The sequence below is a fragment of the Berghia stephanieae genome, chromosome 2 (genome assembly GCF_034508935.2).
Source record: "Berghia stephanieae isolate SIO BIC M18660-M18661 chromosome 2, UCSD_Bste_1.3, whole genome shotgun sequence".
NCBI classification, from domain to species: Eukaryota; Metazoa; Mollusca; class Gastropoda; order Nudibranchia; family Aeolidiidae; genus Berghia; species Berghia stephanieae.
This window is the reverse complement of record NC_088361.1, coordinates 108276308-108303807: the sequence shown is the minus strand read 5'-3', so window position 1 is coordinate 108303807 and position 27500 is coordinate 108276308. Positions and strand designations below refer to the sequence as shown.

General features: G+C 34.1%; 2 protein-coding genes across 10 annotated transcripts in view; one reads left to right on the top strand and one right to left on the bottom strand.

The window, feature by feature from the left end:
• LOC144966180 (transient receptor potential cation channel subfamily M member 8-like) overlaps nt 1-5719 on the top strand; it is a 49971-nt gene extending 44252 nt beyond the window's left edge. The window contains exons 25-28 of the mRNA XM_078902332.1: nt 1-99; nt 2102-2387; nt 4434-4472; nt 4985-5719. The exon at nt 1-99 is cut by the window's left edge and continues 31 nt beyond it. Of these exons, the coding sequence (XP_078758458.1) occupies nt 1-99; nt 2102-2387; nt 4434-4472; nt 4985-5605 (1045 nt within the window). The 3' untranslated portion in view covers nt 5606-5719. The remainder of the gene's footprint in view (nt 100-2101; nt 2388-4433; nt 4473-4984) is intronic.
• Nucleotides 5720-10005: 4286 nt separating this feature from the next.
• Nucleotides 10006-27500, bottom strand: part of LOC144966178 (epoxide hydrolase 4-like) — a 49968-nt gene continuing 32473 nt past the window's right edge. For 4 of the 9 annotated variants that reach the window (XM_078902328.1, XM_078902329.1, XM_078902331.1 and 1 more), the window contains exons 6-7: nt 13964-14127; nt 10006-12706 (exon numbers count right to left, since the gene is read on the bottom strand). In XM_078902328.1, coding sequence (XP_078758454.1) covers nt 12444-12706; nt 13964-14127 — 427 coding nt within the window. In that variant the 3' untranslated portion in view covers nt 10006-12443. Of the gene's footprint in view, nt 12707-13963; nt 14128-16481; nt 16651-18509; nt 18623-20069; nt 20195-22383; nt 22596-22963; nt 23281-23373; nt 23616-27500 lie in introns of those variants that run through there. The other 5 variants (XM_078902323.1, XM_078902324.1, XM_078902325.1 and 2 more) reach the window with 5 other exon arrangements.

Below are 27500 nucleotides of genomic sequence, written 5' to 3'. Positions count from 1 at the left end.
GTCTCTCTTCGAGAAAGAAATGATGGCTAACATGCTACGCAATAAGAAGATTGGAGAAATGAACAGTATTGAAATGAAACTTGACATCATTGAGGATCGGTAAGAAATGTTTTATATAACAAAGGCTTCCTGTTTTCCTTTGGGTAAGAGATGTTTTATAGGCTTCCTGTTTTCCTTAGGGTAAGAGATGTTTTATAGGCTTCCTGTTTTCCTTAGGGTATGAGATGTTTTATAGGCTTCCTGTTTTTCTCAGGGTAAGGGATGTTTTATAGGCTTCCTGTTTTCCTTAGGGCAAGAGATGCTTTATAGGCGTCCTGTTTTCCGTAGGGTAAGGGATGTTTTACAGGCTTCCTGTTTTCCTTAGGGTAAGAGATGTTTTATAGGCTTCCTGTTTTCCTTAGGGTAAGAGATGTTTTATAGGCTTCCTGTTTTCCTTATGGTAAGAGATGTTTTATCGGCTTCCTGTTTTCCTTAGGGTAAGAGATGTTTTATAGGCTTCCTGTTTTCCTTAGGGTATGAGATGTTTTAGAGGCTTCCTGTTTTCCTTAGGGTAAGAGATGTTTTATAGTTATAGGCTTCCTGTTTTCGTTAGGAAGTATTAAACCTAGCAGCTATAATATACTGTGCTTCACAGCTTTAGCAAATTATAATTTTGATATTTTATGCATCATTGTAAAGGAAATTAAAGCCTCACATAAGTATATACAACTCTCTATGTGTTGTACTTTTCCCCTCTTTTTCTTGATAAGTAATGTAGTTGTTGAAAGAAAAAGTGATCATTATAAATGTGTAAAATTTTTCTCTTCTTTTTTTATGTGTACAATATTTTCCATAATTAATTCCACCTCAACAGCAGATGCCATGTATTTAACACGTTGTGATTTTCTTAACGGATCTATAAAGTGCACAATTTCTTATGTTATGTTTCTTGTTGTCTCAGTACAGTGTTATGTTGGGATTAGTATAATATATTCCCATTCAGAAAAATTAATATTGTTTCTCTAACTTCCAAAGATTAAAATTTTGTAATTTTAACTTGAAATTAAATTTACGGAATATGATTCACACGGCATAAAACCATATGGGGGCAGTGGGCCACATATAAATAAATAAATAAATTGCTAAATAATTTGCTAAATAAATAAATACACAAACAAATAAATTGATAAATAAATAAAGAAAGAAAGAAACTAACAAATAATAAATGAATAAATAAATAAATAAATAGATAAATAAATAAATAAATAAATAAATAAATAAATAAATAAATAAATAAATAAATAAATAAATAAGTATACTTTATTCATCCATGAGAAAATTGGTTTTACAAACGTGAATTATAAGAATGAATAAATAAACGTCGTAAAATGCATTTTCATAATTTTATAAAGCAATATAGTAAATAAAATAAAAATAAAAGTATTTGTAAAAGTGCAGCTGTAAAGTAAATAGTAATAAATAAAAATTCTTTAAATTAGTTTTCCGTCTAATCGAAAATGAGAACAACATCATCCTTCTGCTTCATCTCAAAAACTTAATGACTTATTACATGGTTGACTGTTCCAAATACTGTCTATATTTTACACACAATACTGTCTATATTTTACTCACAATACTGTCTATATTTTACACACAATACTGTCTATATTTTACACACAATATTGTATATTTTACACACAATACTGTCTATATTTTACACACAATACTGTCTATATTTTACACACAATACACTACTGTCTATATTTTACACACAATACTGTCTATATTTTACACACAATACTGTCTATATTTTACACACAATACTGTCTATATTTTACACACACGCAGTTTGCTCACTGATAGGTCTACTTTTATTTAATCAGACTAAAAACGACACTGCTTAATGATAATAATAATAATAATAATAATAATAATAATAATAATAATAATAATAATAATAATAATAATAATAATGATAATAATAATAATAGATCTTTATTGTCCATAAATATGGCAATTTGTCATTTAGTTAATCTTCATTTATTTATTTTACTGCATGCTTTACTTAATGCAAATATTTTCATTTATGATTTCATCATTATTCAATCCATTTTGTTTTCAGATTAGACGAGCTGACTCGTGTTGTAGAGGAAGAGTTGATAATAGACCGTGAGATCATAGATGGGCCGAAGCCACACCTCCAAACACAGGACAGCAATACAACGTGGGACACGCCTACGGCCAGTAGGCAGGTATCGGTCGAGTCACAGGAACCAAGGAAACGCGGTATTCAGAGGAGAGTTTCCTGGGAGAGTAAAGAAACAAGACCAGACACGTGGGGATTTTCTGCCACTGATGAAAGGAGCAATATTATAGAGGAAAATTTTAACCTTGACTCCCTATACACCGTAAGTGGGTTTTTATTTTTTTGTAAACAGTTGTTAAAACAAATGCACAGTGGTTTGCAGATTTATGTTACAGAAAGGAATATATTGATATGGTTGTAGTTGTTTGTATGTATGTATGTATGTATGTATGAGTTGCATGGTACATTAGTACGGCACCTATAAGGTGCTATGCTACATCAGCATAAAAGTGTCACGGTCACAGGGAATTCACATATTGGGACCAAGCACGTCTGTTCCTGGCTAGAGTCACAATTTCGTCAATGGACATAGAATCCAGCCCATGTAGTAGTAGTAGTAGACTGCCTGCTGGTCTAGTTGTCGAGCTCTTCAAGTAGGCAATAAAAGTTCGTTGCAGGAGGTGGTCTGCGTCCATGCGTAAGATATGCCCCGCAAAGCGGAGCCTGCGTCTCATCACTGTAGTTGTTTGAATTATAAAATTCTGAAAAAATAGTAAAACTATACACAAATACTGTTTTCATGGGTATCAAACTGTATAAGATGTAGATAGAATAGCAGGTCATAGGTCAACACATCTGGTAAGTATAGATATGATTGCTAAAAAAATCTGTTAAGCCAGCCACTATAGAGTTGTTCAGTTTGGAACCCACCGTATGATATCCGATTTGAAAAAAAATAAAAAAAATTGAAAAAGCACAAAACTTAACAAGTGTCTCGCTTTGTGCACCTTTGTTCCATTACTTATTTAATCCAGTTCCATTCCTCACACCATACCCCGGTTGAGGCAGGCTGATTTTTTTCCCTTCTTCTATTTTTCTTTTTATAATAATAATAATAATAATGCACATTTATATTGCGCAACCTATCCCCCTGGTTGGAGGCTCTGGGCGGATTTAGAAAAATTCACAGAAAAACAGGCTCTTTAAGTCATTTAAACCATCGTGTGAAACCAAAAAAAAAAATTCTGGTAGAATGTAGGTGAAAATGGGCAACACAATGAGTTAAAAACATTAAGATAATGCAGTTGCTTTGTCTGGCACTTTTTCACACACACTTTTCCATATTTGTATATTACACGACTAGCACTGCCTGCTATCTAATGTGTCACCCTCATACCATACGACATACTGGATATTCAAAAATAAATTTTGACCTAAATCTATTATCTCATTTAATCAATATCACTCTTACATATCAATTTTCCCTGACAATAAACCGCATCGTGTTGGAATGTCCTAGTTTACAGCGAAACCGACGTTATATTTAGTTTCTTTGTCTACATATATTTTTTGTAAACATTTTATTCTTGATATTCATTTGCCCCACTTTTTCAAAATACGTAAAAGTTTTTTTTCACTACCACCTCCATCATCATCATCATCATCATCATCATCATCATCACCATCATCACCACTATCATCATCATCATCATCATCATCATCATCATCATCATCATCATCATCATCATCATCATCATCATCGTCGTCATTTTTATTGAATATAACAATTGAATATTAACTAGTCAATATGTCCTATGGAAGGTGTGGCCTTTTACAAACCTTGGAAATATTGAATAATGATTTACTCTCGCTCCACCATTTTACATTGCCTTTCCATCTATATCCCTCTTTTATTAATTCTTCAATTGCCATAACTGTCATTCTCAAAGCGCATTATTGCCTTCCTTATTTTTGCTTTCATCAATTCTATTTTAAAGTAATTGTGCGGCTATGTGGTCTAGTGGTATGACACTCGCTTTCGGATCAGAAGGTCCTGGGTTCGAGCCTCGCGCTCGGCGTATAGTTGAGTCCTTGGAAAAGGCTCTTTACTCACATTCTCTCACTGTACTCAGGTGTAAAATGAGTACCTGACTGTTAATAGCGTTGTCTTTGTCTGAAAAATTGTAATATCGCCTAAAAGGCGTCATGTCCCGACCTACATGTTAAATATTGCTGTTGACCAGGGACCCCTTGTAAAGCGCTTGGAGCACATTTAGTGGATATTGCACTATATAAAGCTCAATTTAAAAAAAAAAAAAATTTTTAAATTGCCTTCAACTAAAATCAAGTTTTTTAAAATGTATTTCAGGGCCAGGAAGATGGGTCTGAAAATGTCTTGATTGATACAGTGAGTATTTTGTTTTACTTAATGAAGTCAGATTTTCTTATTCACAATATATAATAATTCTTTATTGAGTTAATACAGACAATAGATAACTTAATCATTAATAAATCTTTGATACGCAAAAAGCGTGTGATCATGTTGATATCTCCATTTTTAGATCATGCTATCATAATTTTCATAGAATTATTTCAATCTCTGTCGTTTAATTGAAATTTTTATTGACTACAAATTACAAAAATAAATAAATTATGAATCTGACAGTGATGACAGGAGTCCTATGATGAATATTCATTCATACTACGTACTTTTGTATTTGCTATCAAGCAACTGCATTATCTTAATGTTTTTAACTCATTGTGTTGCCCATTTTCACCTACATTAATTCTACCAGATTTTTTTTTTGGGTTTGACACGATGGTTTAAATGACTTAAAGAGCCTGTTTTTCTTTGAATTTTTCAAAGTTGTTTATTTGCTTTACCTGATTTATGAATACATTATTTTCATTTTGACACAGTCAAACAGTGAATTTACTGAGAAACACAAGCGTAAAAAGGAGAAAAAGAAAAAGAGGGACAAGGAGAGATTGGACAAAGTACTTCCAAAAGTTGAGGAAGGAAATGAGCTTAAAATTCACGTACCAGGACAAGATGAGTTGAATGACGTGGATGAAAATCAACCAAAAAGCCTTGCTGTTGGTCCTGATACCTCACCAAGACCTCTGCCGAAACAATCTCACTCAGGTGAGAGAAGTAGTAGGCTTTTACCCAGCGAGACCTCAACTTTACCAGCACCAACTTTCAAAGATACAGCTCCTCCACCATCACCTGGCCCACCACCAGCACCTAGCCCACCACCAGCAGCACCTGGCCCACCACCACCACTGCAACGACCAGGAATAAGAAGGAGGATAAGTAAACGTATAGAGCAATCAGATTCCGATGAGGAATGCCCGATTCCCTTGCAAATTTATCAACCAAGGTCTAGCGAAGTGACACGTTCCCCTAGTATGAGCCAACGAGAAAATGATACAGACGACTCTTCGGATGAGGAGAGAGTTTTTACGGAGGTCCGCAATAGGTTGAGAAAACACATCTCTAGGCGCCAGTTTCAACCTGACTTGGATGACATGGACTAATAGGAATAGATGACAGGTTCTGTGACATGTGTACTGTAATACTGCATAGAAACACTAAAATATTACAATAGATTTAGTTTACTTCCGTTTTGTTACTTTCACTTTGCTACTTGATGATTAACTCACTCAACCCTAAAACCGACTATATCCGTAGTATACCCAGGGTTACTTTTACCCCGTGCCTATTTATTACATTCTTCTGAGACAAATTATAGCTAATGTTCTTAATTTGTACATGTTAATGGTAGTTGAATAAAACTATCTATGTGCATGCTCATTTTTAATACATATTTTTCCAATGTTGAAAAGTAGCAAAAATCTCTAGAATTGAGTGAGTTAAAGAACCTCATCTAGTCTATATAATCAGCCTTGTCTAATCCTTTTATATCATCTATATTATATATTCTAGCATCTAAACATTACAAAATTCTTGAAATGAGCATTGAAACTTCACATTATATTTATCAATTAAAATAAAATGTCTTTATATAGGGGATAGCCTTAAGTGACAGAAGTGTTATAATGAATGAATGGTATGGAGTTGCATGTAAAATTTCTTTGTCAAGAGAACTTTAGAACTATTTATTTTCCTCATTGAACATATTGAATAATTTTTGAAACATACTGAAATAATTTCGAGTCATGTACCTACATTTACCCGTCAATTTTATGAGTCTATTGTCTCGTGTATTTATGTACTGTTCAAGATTTTATTGTATAATAATGTTAAATAAAAACTGAAGAGGAAATATGAGTGCGCAGTTTTTTTTGTGTGTGTTTTTTTTTTTTTTGTTTTGGTGTGAATAGATTAAATAGTTGAGAGTTGTAGATGATTGGGTGAAACCACCAAACAAGTCATTTGATCTTAGTTGGAAAAGTTCAATTGCTCTTCCAATTTTAATAAAAATGTAAACAAAAGAGATTAGAATACAAAGCAATATATTATGTCAATTTATATTACATACTACTACATTTCTATTGGTAGGATTACAATCTTTTTATCGGCAGACTTAGTGTATTTGTTTATTGTAATTTGTTCTTTTTTTTATAAAGGCCAGTTTTCTGGATATTTTGGTGCAAAAACGTAATTAGTTTTCCTAGTTTTGTTGTTAAATGTTTTGTTTTCTTCCTCTTCTTGTTTTCCTTCCAGACTGTATTTGGTTACTACCTGAGTTGTATTACATTTTTATCATGCAATAATAACTTGTTACTTAATTTTCTAACAACTTTGTACCTCAGTGCATGCATATATTTGTATATTGCCTTATCATGTTGATATATCCTTATCATGTTGATATTGTTATTATTATTTTGATTGTGTTATTGTATTCTGTTTTTTTATCTCCCTCATTCCGATCTCCTTTTACACGTCATTATTTGTTGATGTTATTATTATTATTATTGTTATTATTATTATTATTATTATTATTATTATTATTATTATAATTATTATTATTATTATTATTATTATTATTATTATCATTATTATTATCATTATTATTATGATAACGAAGCTGATGATGGTTTATAAAAATTTCTAAAATATTTCTATTGAAGCTGCTGATTTTAAACAGTGATCGAACTCCAAAGAAAGATCACCATATATACACCTGCAATTGGATTTTTTAAATTTGTTTTTACACTATCGCACATTCTTTTACTTGACAACCAAATGATAATATCATTTAGACCTTTTTAAAAAACTTCTGATGCAATATAATTATTATTTCTATTCTATTTACAATGACATTTTCAAGCTTAACTTATTTAATACATGCATCTGTGATAATATTTGCTCAAACAGAGAGGAAGAAAAATCCCTCATAAAACATAAATATATTTTACTTTTCATTCTTTTATTTTCATTTTATCTTTTATAATATTCTTTACAATTTTAAAATAAATATGATATTCTTTACTAGATTAAAAAAAATAAAGGTTTACGTAATCATTTTACCTATATTTTAATGTCGAATTGAAAACCATTGATAATTAAAGCAAAACCTATCTTTGTATTTGTGTACAGGGTGAATATAAATGATAAACCTATCTTTGTATTTGTGTACAGGGTGAATTTAAATGATAAACCTATCTTTGTATTTGTGTACAGGGTGAATTTAAATGATCCGGAGAAGTTGAAGAAATGGTAAAATAATAAAACTACCTCGGATATTTAAAAAAATATTAACAAAACGACTCCGTTTAGAGAAATATTGATTGATTCTGCAGTCAGTATCAGGTTTTTAAAAAATACATTCCAGCCAGTTACGCAGTGTGAAGCAAAAGGCTCCATTGTGGAAGGAAAGTAATCGTTTTTAATTCTAACTAATAGTTAATATTCTTGTCAATACAAAGGCAGCACTGCTATTTTGAGAATTAATCTGCAATACTCTGCCATTCAATGACAACATTAAAAAAAAAATTTGGCTGAAAAATCATTTCCGTGGAATGGGGTGACTGAGACCATTTGGCCACTTTATTAACATATTTATACAATATATCTTGACATCGAAATAATCTGTCAGATGTTCTCTTTTTCTAAAGTGTGGGTAATTAGGGTGAAAAAAAAACCCCAATAAATTATCAAATGATATACGTTTTACTATATTTGTTTAATACCTTTCAATATGGAGAAGGGGGGGGGGGGGGTCACATTTGGGGGTTGGTGTTAGTCAGCCCATTCCACTTTACTTTTTATGGACAGATTAAGTACATTCCAAACTTATCAGGAAGTCTACAGCCTTGACCTTTTGAAGACATTTTTGAAAAGTTGGTCTCATCTTGATCTATTGAAATGTGAAGCGAAAGTTTTTTCGTGACAAAATGAAAAATAAAGTGTTTTGACAGTTTTTGGCAAAGCCTTTAAAATAATGCAAAATTCTTTGAACTATTATTTTGCAAAAAAAAAAATACCCTTCATATTCCTAGTCAGTTCCTATGTTTTGTCTTAAAGTACAAAGTACATAGGTGGGATATATTTTGGAAATAACGTTTTGCAATAGAAAGTTGAATAATAATGTGTTTTTAAAAAAAAGTAAAACCCTTAATGATCTGAACAAAGATTCAATTAAATGCAATTAATATGTTGGTATTTGTTAGTTAAACATGACACACTTTTGTCCATCTAATTATCCGCGAAGTTTTTGTTTTCCTTGAATAAATACAGAGTAAGAAATATGTACAAATGAAAAGCTCATAAATCTGAATTTTCCCTTTGCTTAAGAATCTTTATTAAAAAAGAAAAAAGCCCCCTCCTAACAAAAAAATAACATAAATCAAACCAAACAAAACCCTAACTAATTATAACTCATCACAAAAGCACTAAAATCCAGGTTCAAATGTTTGAAAAAAAATATTGAAATAAATATCTCACGATTTTTAAATTGTGTGTTATGCAGATATTATTTTTTTTCAGTAATTATTCTCTCTCATGACCTCAGGGTGAATTGGTTAAATAAACTTGGTTAAGAATCTTTCCAGTCTTTGTTTATTGATTGTTTGTATTGGTCTTAACACAACACATACCGCTCAACAACCATTTAAGCAAAATTACAAAAGACACATCCCCTTCCTGCCCCCTATGTCAACACCCCAATGAAACAGTAACACACCACTTGCTTGAATGTCAACCTCTTGAAGACCTGAGATGCACATTCCTCCCACCAAATCCAAGCATCAGTAACACACTTTATAGTCACCTGGAACAACTACAAAAGACGTCTAACTTCTACGTCATGGCACAAGACCGAAGGGCTAGAGCTCAGGTGGTCGCTGGTTCGGATAAGTAAGTAAGTAAGTATTTGTCTTAGTCTAGTCAACTGGGTGGGGTCCCTGACCTCCTATAGTGGGCATGGGGGTACATACTGTGTCTTCTATCCCCTTATATCTGTTTCCAACATGCTTTCCAGTAAAAAGGGAGAATATGAGATAGTGAAAAAAATTCTAGGATTAAAAGGAAAAGTACCCAAGTAAAAGAAAGATAAAGGGGAATGGTTTGTTTTGTTTTTGTTTGTTTTTAAAGGTTTTACGGCGCTTGCAACACATTGAGGTTATATCAGCGTCAGTAGAAAGGAAGAAAATGGGATAGAAAAAAGTTCTAGAATTACAATTAAAGCACCTAAGAATAAGTAAGACAAAGAGGAATTAGTGTATTTAGTTTGAGATCACCTTCATGTCCCATCCAAACACAAGCACAGTCCCCGCCAATTCATTCAGATTTAAAATTCGATTTTGAGTATCTGGTTCATCCCAACAAAGAACCAGGTCGATATGGTAGGCTTTTCATATTCCTTTCAGACGATGATAATCATGATAAATTGAAAAGTTTCATTCCTCTACCACAAAACAGACAATCACTATCAAGATGGTCAAATGAGCACGCTTTAAAAAAATCCAGAGAGTTTGTTTTCTATAAATAAATAATAGTAACTTTATTGTATTATTTTAAAGTACATTTTGTCAAGACAAAATTTAATTTGAATCATTATAAGTATTATTTAATAAATTTCAAGGAATGAAAAAACTCATAAACGAGTACTTTTTATAGCAAAATAATATGTATACTTAATTAAAAAATGAAGTAATGTACATATATGCAGATATGGCATTCAATTCAATTATGGGCCTATTTTAACATTGTCGTAATGAAAAATATCTTGTGTCATCTTTTGAGATTTCCATTACAACAATGACCCCATAATAAATTGGGTTATCAGACCTGCAAATCAGTGCACGTCGAAGGGAATGAATGAATAAAACTGTGTCAACCAAAAGGACAATCAACAAATTGTCAAGTTAATATTGAAGTAGTTTACTCGCTTTTTGTTTTTAAGGGTTTAACAGAGCCAATGACACTTTTTAAAGATCATTTCAGTGGAAAGAAATTGGGTATGAAGAGGAGTGTTTAATCTGAGACTGCCCAGATTTCGTTATCGTACAAAAATTACAAATAAGAAGAGGAGAGATGATTAATTAACAAGCATTTTGCATATCTCACAAACAATAAATAACATCTATCTGAAAGCCCAAAAGCAGGTCCTAGGCAGAACACACACACACACACACACACACACACACACACACACACAAATGATCTCATTTCAGAACAAAGACATAAAGCTAAGAGCAAATGACAAATGATATAGGTGGATGGAGGAAATAGAAGAGACAACAAGTGACCTTGTCAACTCACAGTTAAACCATAAGTCAAGACCTCGCCAAGCGGTTCATGCATGGGTGCAAGCAACTGGACCTCAAAAAGCCTGCAAGTCGACTTATGACCAGACATATAATCTGAAAAAGCCTGCAAGATTCATCTAGTCTTCATGATAGTAGTCCACAATTGTTGTATGTTTAATCCAAAGGTTGTAATGCAGTAATTTGTTAAGTTTCTTGTCACAAGTTGCACAATTAAAAAAAAAAAAAATCAAAAAAAATAAAAATAAATCAATCAATCAAATCCAAATCACAAAAAGCCGGCGACGTTTTTTCCGGTAATCCAATCGGCCGACAGGCAGGCTGTAGCCGGCACTCTTGCACCCATCATGTGAAGTAACTAAATTTTTTTGTGGCTCTAAGGCAAACATTACTCCAGTCTAAAAAATGACAGCCTTTTTAGACATTATAAATCAGAAATAATAATTTCTCTCACTCTCAGTATAAAATTGATTTGGGGAAAGAAATGGCAATGCTAAGAAAAACATTGTGGTGCAATCAAGACAAATAATGTGTATGGTATGCAAGCATTGCAATCAGATGAATACATCAATGAGTAAAAATGTAACCGGGATTTCAAAAGTTATGTTTGTTTGTTTGGTTTTGTTTTTAAGGGTTTTCCGGCGCTTGCAACACATTAAGGTCATATCAGCGCCAGTAAAAAGGAATAAAATGGGATAGTAAAAAGTTCTAGAATTACAATGAAGCATCCAAGAAAAGGGAAGACAAAGGGGAATTGGTTCAAATAAGAAACAGGTGTAGATTCCAAAAGCACTCTATCAAAGTACTTAGTTTGAGATCACTAAACGTCTCATCCAGACACAAGCTCAAGCACAGGTCCCCGCTAAGAGGAACACGCTCAAATGTTTTACAAATCATATACAATGTAAAGAAAACATAAATACAATGCATAACAGAGAGGTGATTTACAATGAAAAAAATATGATCTCCCAAAACTAACTATACATTCGACTGTTTCCCTCTCAGCCAGGGCATCTGGCCAGGACAGGACAAAACCAAGTAATCTCATTCCAAGACAAAGACAGAAAGCATGTTGGAAAACGGATATAAGGGGATAGAAGACACAGTATGTACCCCCCTGCCCACTACGGGAAATTTTTTTTTGTGGCTCTAAGGCAAACATTACTCCAGTCTAAAAAATGGACAGCCTTTTTAGACATTATAAATCAGAAATAATAATTTCTCTCACTCTCAGTATAAAATTGATTTGGGGAAAGAAATGGCAATGCTAAGAAAAACATTGTGGCGGAATCAAGACAAATAATGTGTATGATATGTAAGCATTACAATCAGATGAATACATCAATAAGTAAAAATGTGACCAATCAGATGAATACATCAATAAGTAAAAATGTAACCAGAATTTCAAAAGTTAAATCCCAAACAAATTTATTCGGTTGGAATATAACCATAAGAATGTTTCAAAGAAAGGACAATGATGTGACCACAAAAAATAGATAAGTGATGAGAATACTTATTAACTTTGATCTACTATAACAAGGTAAAAGATATCTCATTCTGTGATATGCTTGTATTTTATTCTGTGATACTACGCTACTAACAGGTTCTATTTTTCCATTAAATCAAATTTTGTAAAGACGAGTCATGTGGCAGTAATAAACTCTTTCATTAAAGAATTGACTTTCTCTACATGGTCCATCTGTACCCAGTGGCTGGAATCTTTGATGTACTCTATCTTCAAGTCGTAGGCATATTCCTTGCAACAATCGGCTAACCCAGTCTCTAAGGCTAGGTCTCGGCACCCCCAAATCAAAAGCACTGGTTTGGTCACCTTCTGAGACAGCCATGAGGACGATGGATAAAACAGGCCAGCACGGATGTAATTGATAGGCCCAGTGAATGCATCTGATGTTAAATAAGAAACACTTAATTAGAATGGATGGTTGATGTTGTATTTGTTGCCTTAATGTCATGCAATAGCAAGTTGTAGACTGTAAACATTTGAAACTACCATAAAAAGCAGAAAAAAACAACAATGAAAGGTAAATAAAACAAAAAAAAACAACAAAGAAACAAAAACTAACCAAAAAACATAGACAGTTTTCTGACAAATGCTACTCCCCCCTCCCCATCTAATCTCATTATTTTATTTATTTTTTATTTTGATTGTTTTTGTCGTTTAATTCTATTTTGTTTGAAAAATGTAATACAGTCGACTCCCCTTAATCGCACACCCTCGGGAGTTCAGGCTAGTGTGTCGATTAAGCGAAGTGTGTGATTAAGCGGAGAGAAATCAAAAATGGCCTCTTGGAACCAGCTTCCATGTTCCATTTACGACCTTTCCAACTCAAGAGCCAGCCTTCTGATGGGGAGAACAATGTACCTTGAGTTGAAGCAAGTTCAGTTGCATTTGAGTGGACAGGGACCATATATATTCATCAAAAGATGAGACATGAGTCCTCTCAGTTATCCTTTCCTATTGTCCACGGCCCAGTAGAGGAAAACAATGCACAGGTAGTGAATTGCAATCGAGTGGTCAGACAATGTAAACAAACTCACTGCATTGGGTAGACTACGATCATATTTCACACCTTACGATGCAGATAGCGAGTGTTGAGTCAATTAGCCCATGTCAGGTAATCCTTTGATGTCAGTTAACAAGCATTGCACGTCTAACCTAGTCAGGGTCAGAGGGACAGTGAAATTGCGTTGATGGGAAAGCTTTTTTCACACGTGATACGACATTAATGTGCGGAAATGGTTCAATGAGAAAAGCATTTTCATTAACTTTTTTTGGGTATTTTAAAGATATTTTTCTCCAAACAAGAATCAAGGTATAGCGATTAAACAGAGAAGGTGTGCAATTAAGTGGAGTGATTATATAGAAAAAATTCAGTTTTTTCAGGAATGTGTAGTTTGTATTTTTAAGATATCTTTCTCCAAACAAGAATCAAGGTGTAGTGATTAAGTGGAGAAGGTGTGCAATTAAGTGGAGCGATTATATAGAAAAAATTCAGTTTTTCGGGAATGTGTATTGTATAAGTGGAGTGTGCGATTAAGCAGAGTGAACTGTACACACATGATAAACCCCTAGGTTTAGGTAACGCTAATTTATAACAGTGCGGTCTAGCAGGCAATTACATTATTGTCTTTTCTACTCACGTCTATTTGGATACAGATACTTATAGACTTCCACATCCTCAGTTGTTGTGGCATCTGTACGCACACCATTTTTCTTTCCTTTAAACATCACTTCAAAAGGCTTGTAGTCATTTAATGACAGGTAAATTTCAGGTAAAAATGGAACTAAGAAGAAAAACATGTACCTGGAGAGAGAGAGTAAAAATAAAATAAGGTTCGTGTAATACAGTTCATCCATATAAGAATTAAGAATAAAAGAAATATGCATCACCCAAAATCAGACTACCTTTATTGTGGGTCGAACCGAACACCTTATTCCAGACAGATGTACTACGGAGGCATGTGTCTCAGGTGGGACAAAGCATGACAAAAACCTAGCACAGGTAGTGCTGCCAGTTGCATAAATATTCACTGATTGCTCACTCGGGTGTCAAAGGTGTTGTAGTTTCTCATCACATAAAGCACTGTAAGATTACTACTACAAAAAGGACGTCTGACTGGTGAGTGGCACTGTACGACATGGAAATCTGTCTGCCTTCACATAGGGGAACAAATAATGCTTGTGAATCACATTGCGCTATACAACTGTTCATATCTATCTTTAAAAAATACATTGAACTACATATATACTGTGATATTTATAGATTACTAAAGACAGCAAATTCAGGGCATCAGAATATAACCATGCAAGCTCCATGCGGGTTAAAATTACTTAATTTTCAGCTTATATTAAAGCGCAATCCCTCCCTTACTCTTTTGACCAGCACAGACTAACCTCAATCCCATTATTTGGCAGGAATAGTCGTGTAATCTAAACACACACGACAAGTGTTATTGCAGAAACAACAGCACATTGTTTTGTTTTTTAAAAATGTTTCTCAAATCACCTCTCTTGCACTTACACAATTATTTTTGGACATCTTGGAAATATTTTATATAAAAAATATCTTAAGGCAAATTTCAAAGACTGTTACAAAACAAAATGTCTTACAACCAGTGAGGGTGAATTAAAATTTGTGGCACAAATTTAGTAAGAGATCTATCTCTAAAACGTTTTTGAAACATTTTAAATCTGATGTTGTTATCACTACTTAAAACCATTAGATCTTTGCTTTCTGTTGGGTTTATAAAGTAAATTATATGGCCATTGGTTTTGAGAGCGGTGCATTCGATGGAAACAAAACTAGGCTAGTAAATGACTAAATTTCGTAACTCTACCTAAGAACAGGTCCTTGTCCGTGTCTATTTGAGATCATAGTTCGTTTGCAATAGTTTAGAGAAAAGCTTGAAGTGGAAATAATATATATTCTTGTGAACAATAAATGCAGTAAATCATTTCAACTATCAGGTAACCTCTTTGGTGCACATGGTAGGGTCTCTGATCAGTACTCAGGTCTGAGGTTTAATCCTCTGTTGAGGCAGGCTGATTTTTGGGATGATATTTTCTTGTGTTTTCTTTCAGCTTTGGCACTGTTTCATTACACCATACAGATATTTATCTCAGACCAGCTGCTTCCAAATTTTCTCCATTAATGGCGTTGGAGTCAGAGATTATTCCAGTGTTTTTAAACATTAAATGGACAGTAACAATTGCTCAATACCTTTTGGATAAGATGCTAGTCCATCGCAAAGTATTTAACCCTTTCCTTACCCATCATTTTCAGTATTTTCCCCAAATGGCAGGCTAACCCAGCAGAAGAAATTGATTCTTGAAACTCAAACAAGCTCTCTACAAAACAATTTTATGTTCTTATTAATTAAATAAGGATCATTCCTCAAGTTTTGTGATGTACAAAATAAATATGAATAAGAAAAATGTATATTATTGTGTTGTAACAAATGTGACGATTTTGCTGTAGGTGGTAGAGAAAGGGTAAATGCCAAACCCAACAAACCCAGATACCCACCCGCTGTTGAGTGGACAAAATGATAGGTTCACAAAACACCTCGCCTAAGGGCATATTGCCAGGGGAGACTGATCACTCTGGAGACTGGATCCTCAGACCTAATTTAGATCATGTTGCGAACTAAATATGTTAATGTTAGTGCTACAATTACAATGACACAACTGCAACTTTAATTGTTTACCTAGTTGCCAATAAATAACAAGCTGAATTCTAAAATGCTCTTTCTCAAAGCAATAAATAATAATGTGAAGTTGAATGTAAGCTTCAATTTAATTACAAAAACAGATCAAATGAACGTTTCCCCTTTATCAACAAAACAGGATGATTGAAACACCACAGATGAATGAGATGATGTGGTAGTGGCGTAGTTAAGATGATTCATCTTAACTACGCCACTACCATATCATCTCATTCATCTGTGGTGTTTCAATCATCCTGTTTTGTTGATAAAGAGGAAACCCAAAATGTTTATTTGATCTGTTTTTGTAATTAAATTGAAGCTTACATTCAACTTCACGTTATTATTTATTTCTTCGAGCTTCGAGGAGCAACATTTACACTTTCTCAAAGCAAGCGATATGATTCAATCCTAAACACAACCCTTAAATGTCATATTTGCTTGATAACCTTACCAACTTTTTTTGAACTGTGCCAAATGACTTTGTAAATACTTTTTAAACACCCGTGCATGTGGGCTGTTCATGATAATGACTTTGTCCACCATCTCAGGGTAGCAACCAGCAAATGCCCAGGAGATAGCACCACCCCAGTCATGGCCAACTAAAATACAAGAGCTGTATCCTGTGGAAATATTGTTTATCAACAATAGTATTTATAGTTAAATCTATTATGAAATCTTCAAAATAAAAAATTCAGAACATTTTTTATTAACTAATCAACAATTTGGGATGGAAATCATATTGATTATTATCTCAATAAAATTCAATTTGTTTCATTTAAAAAATTACCCTGTAAACATGAACGATATAAAAATACGGAGATAAAGTCCTATACAGTTGAATATAAATTAAAAATAAATGAGGTACCCATATTAAACTTGTCAGATTTGCATTTCACATTTATTGGCCTTTGATTTTGGCAAATCAGATTAAAAAATCTCATGATTTGGATTAAAAATTTCACTCAAATTTCAACCCGTCTGAAATCAATGAAATGGAATTGATTACTTATTAGCCACATAAATACATTCTTTTAATTCAGGAAAAATCTATAAGGCACGTGTATTTGAAGACCATCGTACTGGATCTATAAAGCACATGACACACCTTGGAGAATTTAGCTAGAGGATAAATCATTTGACTTTAATATACGCTGATTGCTCTTTAATCAAAATCTCTACCATAAATTGGATTCTAGGATGGCCCATTATTCTAGGATGGCTCATTCTCATAACGACCTATATCAAGTCATTAATAAATAATTAATAAATAAATAATAAATTGAGCTTTATATAGGGCAATATCCACTAAATGTGCTCAAAGCGCTTTACAAGGGGTCCCTGGTCAACAGCAACATTTAACATGTAGGACGGGACATGACGCCTGTTAGGCAATATTACAATTTTTCAGACAAAGACAATGCTATTAACGGCCAGGCACTCATTTTACACCTGAGTATGGTGAGAGAATGTGAGTAAAGAGCCTTTCCAAGGACTCAACTATGCGCCGAGCGCGAGGCTCAAACCCAGGACCTTCCGATCCGAAAGCGAGTGTCATACCACTAGACCACATTAATACATGATCATGAAGAAGTTAAGATTTTGTTTAGACACAGGTTTATAGTCTTCATATTGTACAAGTCTAAATAAACTCGATGATAATAGTGAAATGGCATCAGATCAGTAATGGTTAAGTAATGATCGTTAGATGGATCATCAGTAGTGATATATTTTTGAAGGCCTCGGGACGACAAAGATGTTGGAAGAAGGCGTGAAGGAGAGTTGGGATACTTAAAATCAGAAAAAGATCTGAGAACCATTGAATACTATACACAATTTTATGCTTTTAATGTCGTATAACCCCCCCCCCCCCCCCTCCCCCCCAAAAAAAAAAAAAAAAACCCACCAAAAAAACCCAACAAAACAAAAAACCAAACAAAAAGAACCAAAACAAACAAAACAAAAACCCATTGAACTTTTATATAATGTAATATCAATGGAATGTGCTCAAACACTTTACAAGTGGTCCCAAGACAACTGCAACACTCAGAGACATGATGTCTATAAGGCAATATTACAATTTTTTCGATAGAGACAAAGCCGTCAATGGCCAGATACTCATTTTACATTTGAGAATGGTGACAGCGTCGCCCACGACGAGGCATGAACCAAGACATACAAGTCAGAAGCAGAATGTCATATCATATGAAGACAAAGCATCACTTGCTTGAATGTCAACCTCTTGAAGACCTGAGATGCACATTCCTCCCACCAAATCCAAGCATCAGTAACACACTTTATGGTCACCTGGAACAACTACAAAAGACGTCTAACTTCTACGTCATGGCACAAGACCGAAGGGCTAGAGCTCAGGTGGTCGCTGGTTCGGATAAGTAAGTAAGTAAGTAAGTAAGTAAGTAAGTAAGTAAGTAAGTAAGACAAAGCAACAAAATGTCAAGCAAAAGTCATATACAAACTATACCTAGAGCCGTGATGATTTGTTTTACATCTTTGACCAAGCATTCCAGCTTGTATCTGCGGATTCCTGAGGGCTTGCTCGAATCTCCATAACCTCTCATGTCTATAGCCACCACTCTAATGGAAACAATAAGATTCATTAGTTAGGTGAAGAAATGAAACAAATTTCTTCAATACAATAACAGCCCAAATCGGCATCAGCCATTTGGAATGGAACTAAATATTGCTTTCTATTGTGCAGAACAATAGTTATGTAAATGTTGCTGCTCGAAGCTCGAAGAATTAAATAATAATGAATTCATCTGTGGTGTTTCATTCATCCTGTTCTGTTGATAAAGGGGAAACCCTATACGTTCATTTGATCTGTTTTTGTAATTAAATTTCACATTATTATTTAGAACAATAGTTAGTCCTTCAGAGCCATAAGACTCATAGCGCAAGAGTTTATCCCAGTTTCTCTAGAATTAAATGGACTTTGGCATTAGCTTGCTACCCTTTGGATATTGCAAAGTAAGTTTCACCTGAACTATTAGACCCAGCTACCCGAATATTGTTGGGGAACAGGAGGATCAGAAAAATCTCTATTAAACCCGGAACCAATATCAGTTTCTTTGCTAGTGAGGCAAGTCTACCAATGAGCTATTAGTACCTCTGAGGAATAAATAAGTTGAAAATAAACTTGTTATATCAGCACAGACCACAGTCCAAGAGAAAAGAAGAAAATATGATCTCATCTTAAATGCTCAATAACACTATGACTAATCGGTTGGTTTGATATGAAAAAGAGGAGGCAGAAGATAAACTTAAAGCTTGAATTGGTCGACTCCATGAAGAATGATTTGTCAATATCAACATAACAGCTTTAAAAAAATATGTGACACAGAATGTTTTAGTCTCATAACCCTTCTTCAGCCAAAAACAAAATAAGGAAAATGGGTACAATTAATGACAGAAAGATGCAAAAAAGGTCTGTTCATATCCAGTCAAAACAGATACCTAAAAACAACACCAGGACTCTGGAAAACCTTCAAGTAAAACACGAGAGGCTTCTTTGATGGTTCTCTGATATCGTGGATTCTGATCTTGCCATCATTTGTCGCAACTGGTCAAGAAGAAATCTATTTTCCCTGGCTTTCTGAATTCATTTTTGTTTAATACTTTTAAGAGTTCACAGATTAGCAGCTTAGTATTCACTTTCATTTGTCAAACACACAATTTTCGGTTTTAACTCTGTATTCGACTTTACATTAAAGCAAAGCAAGTATCATGTGTCACTGCACTGAATTGACCATAAATTGTCACAAGTCCATTGCAAAACATTCTAACAAATTAAGTAAAAAAACGTTCCAAGTATGAAAAAGATTGTGCAATTTGGGGAAGGGATGCAGATATCATGGACCAACAACATAAGGTGATCAGTTCTTTTCATTATGAGACTAAATTTCGATCTTCTAATCGATTTAGGGTGTTCCTTAAGGAAGATCCATATTGTGATCTTTCTTAGCCTCGAAAAAAATAATAAATCAACAACTATAATATTGGCTTTTCTTATGATCTGTTGTACCTGTAATCTTTGGAAAATTCTTTAATTTGATGCCTCCAAGAATACCAGGACTCCGGAAAACCATGAAGTAACAGCAAGAGAGGCTTCTCTGCTGGTCCACTGGCGACGTAGTGGATTCTGACTTCCTATCAAATGTAAAATGAAAATTGGTGATTTAAAAATAAAAGCGTTGACTGAAAACATCCAATTGCCTGTTAGTCATTTAAAGTGTGTGATAGAGCTTAAAACAAGTCATATTGGCACCAGGTACACTGATCACAAAAGGACCGTCAAAATATCATAGATAATGAGCTAGGGCACCGAGTGGGAAGCCTTCCACTGTACCAACAATGTATATGTTTAGGCTTTGTGGTCTAACGTGTTAAGAGTTGCTGTTGGCTTGGAACCCCTTTAAAATTCCTTTGAGGACGTTTAGTGCATATGCATGGTATAAAAAAGCTCATTTTTCATGTTTATAGGAACATTATAATTGCCTAAGCTTTTTCCTATCAATACAGCTATTATTTTCAAAATAATTTCACATCAATACTTTAATCTGATTTTACAATTCAGTCGAAGTTGCCTTGCTTAGAAATCCTTTTGCAGCCATCCTGTCATGGTCCATTTGCTGCCACATCACATCCATCAGGTTCATCACATTTTTTCCTTTTATTTATTTATTTAATTTTTTTTTTTACAAATATTGTAAATCCACTCAGTTGTGCTGCTGTGGTATATAGAGGTGTTATACTGGATTCATAATTAAACCTAAGTTAGGTCTGAGAGATTGAACCAACCAATAGGCCTGTCAACAAAATGCTCTAAGGAAACTCATATTGTGTACACATTTTCTTTTTAAAATCTTTTTTATCAGATATGGACATTCAATTTGGCAGTACTTTGTAAATACAAGTCTGATAATCCAAATGGTTACGGTCCCATTGCTGTAATGGAAACCCGGTATTTGGAATGCCACTTTATCAGAACAGCTGTTTAATTGGAATGATTAATCTATGACTAATTTTTTTCTTTATAATTTCTACTGGCTAATCGGAACGAATGCTGGCAATTTTTTAATTTTTAAAATTTTTTACTTGCAACAATTTGAGAGCTTTAGCAAACCCAATAAGATTTTTTTCCCCCCAAGTAATCAAAATCATGAATATATTATTATTGAAAGGACAAGAATGAAGTTATTCCATGACTTCAAACAAATACAAAAAAATTGATTAATTAACAATGGCATTGACTTTATCACCACCATTCACTTTATTATGAAAATGTTATATTTTAGCCATTTGACAGTCTTGGTGAACAATAAATACTTAATGACAGCGCAGGCAATGATGCAATAGTTGATTTGCTTTTGACAAGGCATGCCGCATTGATTAAAATTGTATAATGTGTCATCGATTCATTTGACTTCTTTACGAGATATGGAAGTTAGTGACAATCTTATTGATAGAACGAAGATGACGTCACTCGGGTCTTTGTTATTGTTTTTTGCCATCCGCATTTATGAGGACTTCTCACTAAACTGTATTAACCAGACTATAAAAGTTCATGGTTACACATTGTTTTGTGTGTTGGTTCGTTATACTTCCGGATGGAAATGTTGTGAACTTCTTAGACAAGCGCATACTATCTATATGAATGCGACGTTATACAATTGGGTCACATCTATCATCATGACTATAAACATCATGTAATGTTAAATAAAGCGAAGAAATTAAAAAAACTTTTTAGACAAATAGATAAAAAGATGCTCTATATCCCTAGACATAAATCTTTATCCACAGCAAAAGATGTGTGTAGTTTTGATGGGTTATTTTAATGGAGGCCACTAGCGGAATCGATTGATTGGAACGCTGCTTAATTGGAATGATTTCTACTTAACGGTGCTGTTCCAATTAAGAGGCTTGCACAGCAATTGCATTATTTACCATTCCTAAAAATATTTGTTGTATAAAATAAACTGTAAACATTTTTTCAACCCTTTGGATATGATGGTAATACATTGAATAGCACTTTCTGCCAGTCCTAGTTGACCCAGACAACCAATCAACACTGAATGAACAGAAAGGTTAGAAAAAAACATAATTGTATGTGAGACCCATACCAGTGCCTTTGCTTTTGAGTTTGAGACTCTACCAAATGGCCCCTGTTTACTGTGATAAGTACTTAAATTCAATCTTTTTTATTATCGCTATTTACCTTTGGGGATAACATGTGGCTTTTAAGGTTTCCTGTTTCACACTATTTTACCCAATAAGGGGTGCAGTATATCATGTTAACTCAGTGTGACCTATGCAGCAGCCAATAAAATTCAATATACCTCCAAATGAAGGTAGCCATGCTCTCCGTAGACTGAATCCCGTAAACAAGCAGGTTCCTCGTCTCTCTTCTTCTTATAAAACATCTTCTTAGGGCCTCTCTTTACAAGGATAAAAGCTAGATTCAGCAAAGTCAATATTGCAAATACCAGTGCAATTACAGCAAGGATCGCTGAATATATTCCTCTTTTCAGTGTTCTCATGACTGTGGAATCTGGACCAATAAATATGAAAAAAAGACAATCATTCCATTTTGATTTACCTTATCATCATCATCATTATTACTACTACTACTACTACTACTACTACTACTACTATTATTATTATTATTATTATTATTATTATTATTATTATTATTATTATTATTATTATTATTATTATTATTATTAATATCATTATTATTATTAATTTTATTATTATTATTATTATTATTATTATTATTATTATTATTATTATTATTATTATTATTATTATTATTATTATTATTATTATCATTACTATTATTAATTTATTATTTTTGAAAAAGAAAATTAAAATAATCTGGTTGAGCAGTAAACATATTTTAAAAGAAAGAAGATTTACCTAACAATCAAACTACAATTAAAAGGAAGTCCAGCTGATACACAACAACAATTGGTACGAAGAAAAAGAAAGAATTAAAGGGTATAGAATACTAACTTCACCGTAAAATCTAGTAACTGTTTACATCTAACTAGAACTTAAGCGTGTTACCCACGCTCACGAACCACAGATACAGACACAGATACCCAATATAGTTGGACACTTCTTTTATCTAATTTAAGCTTACGTTGGCTGCTTGAAAAAAAAATTGCGAGAAGTGTGCATTAAAACACAAAATGATCGACTACTTGAAGCAGAAGCTATCTCTGCTGAGATCAATGTACCCAATGGGTACAAAGTACAAAGATTAGTCTAGTTGTCATGACTAAGATAGAGACTAAATGCTTAGGTACGAGTTTATTTTGACTCACATTTATGAACGTGATGCTTATGGCTGGTGGGGATGCCTTTTTATGCTATAAAACAACCAGTTTTAACCATTCTTTACTCACTTTACTGATCGCAATTCTGTTTTCTTTGTAAAACAAATACTTCTCATTGATAACGTTTCCTTCCGTGTTCATCACATTCTTCGAACTGGTTTTGTTTTGAAAATCTTTTAGCTGTAATGTTCACGAATAATACAGGCTAGCGACCCCGCCCCCTCATTTCTTTCTTAAGTGCATAATGACATAATAAGAGTAATAAGAATATCTCCTATAGTCGAAAAATGACAAAACTACTACAAAATACTACATTATAAAAATACATAAATAAGACTTTTATATAGCGCAATATCCACATGCCCATTGCTTTTATTTTGTTGTTATCCCCCCTCCATTAACAACCTTTATCTTCCCAATTTTAAAATGTTTTCCCCAGTTCATTGAATGAATATCATTTACTATCTAATTCAGTCCCTTATAACAAAATAATAATAATAATAATAATAATAATAATAATAATAATAATGAAATAATAATAATAATAATAATAATAATAATAATAATAATAATAATAATAATAATAATAATAATAATAATAATAATAATAATAATAATAATAATAATAATAATAATAATAATAATAATAATAATAATAATAATAATAATAATAATAACAATAATTGGTTGTATCCCGTTTCTGTCTTTTGTCTCTGTCCATCAAGCGTTCTCTCCCTTTCATGGATTGAGGTGACTCGAATTTGCCCAGCTTCTGGTTTGAATCATTTGTTGAGAGGGAGGCAGTTAAGGGGCGGTTTGGGTCTAATTATTAGGAAAATCCTTCAAAAATTTGATTTTGAGATTTTGGTGGAAAATGATATTTTATTATCTTAGAAATAATATAATTGAAATCCAAATTCTTAAAGAAGACTATAAAGGCACGAAATACACAGTCGAAAATGGTACAGCTAGTAAGAAATGTGTGAAAAACGGGAAGCCATTTTTCTATTTTCTCAATATGTCATTTTTCTAAGGGTATGGGATAGATACTGTGTCAAACGTTTCTCAGAATCCAGTCAATGAAATTGTCTGAAAATTTCCACAGTTATCACAGAGATAATGTATTGTGTCACCATAGAGAGATATTTTTGATAAGATTTGTGAATTTTAAATTATAATCCTAAATCTGAATTTTTTACATCAATTTTGTCATAACATTTTGATTCTCAACTTTGTAATGATCTAATGAAAATTCCATTAGCTAAAGTCGTAAAATCTCTCTATGGTGACACACTATGGTACAATGTTGACAAGAGGGAAGAATATGGAGGTCATTCCTTCATTAGTTTTTGTGGAACGTTTGCCACAAGATTGTTATATTTTTTGATGTCAGACCCCCAAATTAGATCGCAAAATGGGTATCAACACAGATAATTAAAATTTTTCACCATAAATGTTGTTTTTTAACCTATATTGATGATACAGAATGATTAAAACCGCCCAATATAGGTAATTAAGATTTTTTTTAGAAAAGACCCAAACCGCCCCTTAACTATTCCAATTTGTTTATGGAAAGTTTTATCTTTCTTTATAAAGATACCTTATCTGTAAATAAGTAAGGACTTTTTTGGGGGCGGTGGGGGGGGGGGGGGGGGGGGGGGGGGGGGGGGGGGGGGGATCAAGCCTTAGTTGGATGGCATTGACTTGCCTAGTGGCATAGTATGTAACTTGCCAAATTGCTATGTCTCCTGCCTATTTATATCTGGCTTTAATTATTTGCCGAAAGAGTGAGACAGAAAGATATTCCATTGTACTTTATGGGAAGTTTATTTTTCCTTGTAAAAATGACTCGACTTTAAATAAGGAAGGGTGTTTGGGAGAAAATCTAACCTTGGTTGGGTGGCCTTGATATCCCTTGTAGCATTGAACGTCGGTTGCCCACTTGCTGGGTCTTTTGTCTATCTATATCTGTTTTGATCTTCTACATTTTTTTTCTGGCCAAGCCCTGGTTTGAGCTATTTGCGTTTGCTATAATTCCGGCTTTAATCCTTTCCCGAGAAGAAAGCGATCAAACATGTTATTAATGTATGGGTAATCTATCAGAACAATGAGACTCATGGAGCCAGATTCAATACCGTTTTTTTAAAATAATGGATAACAATCATTGACCACCATTTGGACTGGGCGTGACTCTATTGCAAAGTACCTTCGGCCATATCTAAATAAAATACATAAAGATTGTAAAATTCCATTTATTCATCCCACAGGGGAAATTTGTCTCTAAGGTATATTCCAAGGGAAGACTGTAAATAATCCAGGCGTCAGCGCAGTGCAGCGCCGCAAATTGAGCTTGGGTGAGGAGACTTGCTCAAGGCCACACAGCGCAGCAAAGATCGTACCGCTGAGCCACGCTGCCCCCAATCAGCTATCATTACTGGGTGGATGGGATGGGGTGGGGGTGGGGGGGGGGGGGGGGTGAGGGAAGGGGGGAGGGGCAGGGGGAGGGGACTGGGTAGATGAGGATGGAGGGTGGGGGGTCATATATCAATCTCGACTCAACCCGTGGTCGATACTCTTCTCTTCGCCTGTAAGGAGAGTGTCCTACTAATTTCCTATCGAGATTCCCATTATCTTATTGGGAATGATGCTTGTTACATCATCTCCTTAATATGATCTGTCGCCTCAAAATTCATGTCGGAGTGGGTTTGACGCTTAAAATAAAAGATACTTTATAAACAAATTATGACTTTTGAGGTAACTTTGTTTCATTAAGGGGATTGAATTTGTTCAAAAGTTTTCACCAAAATTTCAAAAGTTCATATGTCATATGTCATCCTTTTAATTGGATATTTACTTTCTGGTATCCGCTTCATCTCGTTTGAAGGGGTAGGTCACATCTATATAAATGTGTGGCCATTGGTCTTGTGGTGTCACACTCGCCTTTGGACTGGGCAGTCCAGGGTTAGAATCCTACTCTGACTGGCGCATCGTTGAGTCTTTACTCACATTCTCTCACCGTACTCAGGTGTAAAATGAGTACCTGACCTTCAACAGCGTTGTCTCTGTCCGGGAAAAAATTGTAATATCGCCTGACAGGCGTCATGTCTCGACTTACATGTTAAATGTTGCTGTTGACCAGAGACCCCTTGTAAAGCGCCTTAAGCACATTTTGTGGATATTGCTCTATATAAAGGTCAATTTTTTTTATTTTTTACTTCTCGTAGTCCCTGGTTCACTCCCCATTTGTGCCCATCTCCTATTAGTCTCAGGCTAAATCCCCTCTGGTGCCCATCTCCTATAGTCCGGCTTCGATTCCCACTGGTATTGTTCTCCCATAGTCCCGGGTTCCTTTCCCTCTAATATCCTCCTCTTATAGTCCCTGGTTCACTTCCAACTGCTACTCACTTCCCATAACTTCGGTTGGTTTCGGCGGGTTTCGTAAAAAAGAAACACCTTCCTCCTCCCATAGTCCCTGGTTCACTCCCCACTAGTGCACACTTCCCTGAGTCCCAGGTTCACTCCCTACTGGTGTACACCTCACTGAGTCCCTGGTTCACTCCCCACTGCTACCCACTTCCCATAACTTTGTAGGGTTTCGGCGGATTTCGTAAATAAGAAACACCGGTTAAACATTGTTGTAATGGACAATATTTTGCGTCATTATTAAAAAAGATTTCCATAACAACAATGAATGAGCCCATAAGGAATTGGGTCATCAGACCAGGAAATAAGTGCACAATGATTGAGATATTATATATAGATCATACAACTTTACAACGGAAATGTCATTTTTGATATTTTGTTTTGTCTTTAAGAAAGGCCTTTGAAATATTAAAATCAAAATTATTGCTGGTTAAAAATTACACGCGGAAAGTCAATCTAATTTTAGCATTGACCAAGTTTTCTTCACGTTGTGCTTAAAACACCGGTGTTTCTTTTTTTACGAAACCCACCGAAACCCGCCGAAAACCATAGTCTCAGGTTCACTCTCCACTGGTGTACACTTCCCTGAGTCCCACTGCTGCCTTCTTCCCATAACTTTGTCGGGTTTCGGCTGGTTCGGTAAAAAAAAGAAACATCCGTCATAAATGAGGAATGAGACACATGAAGAATGA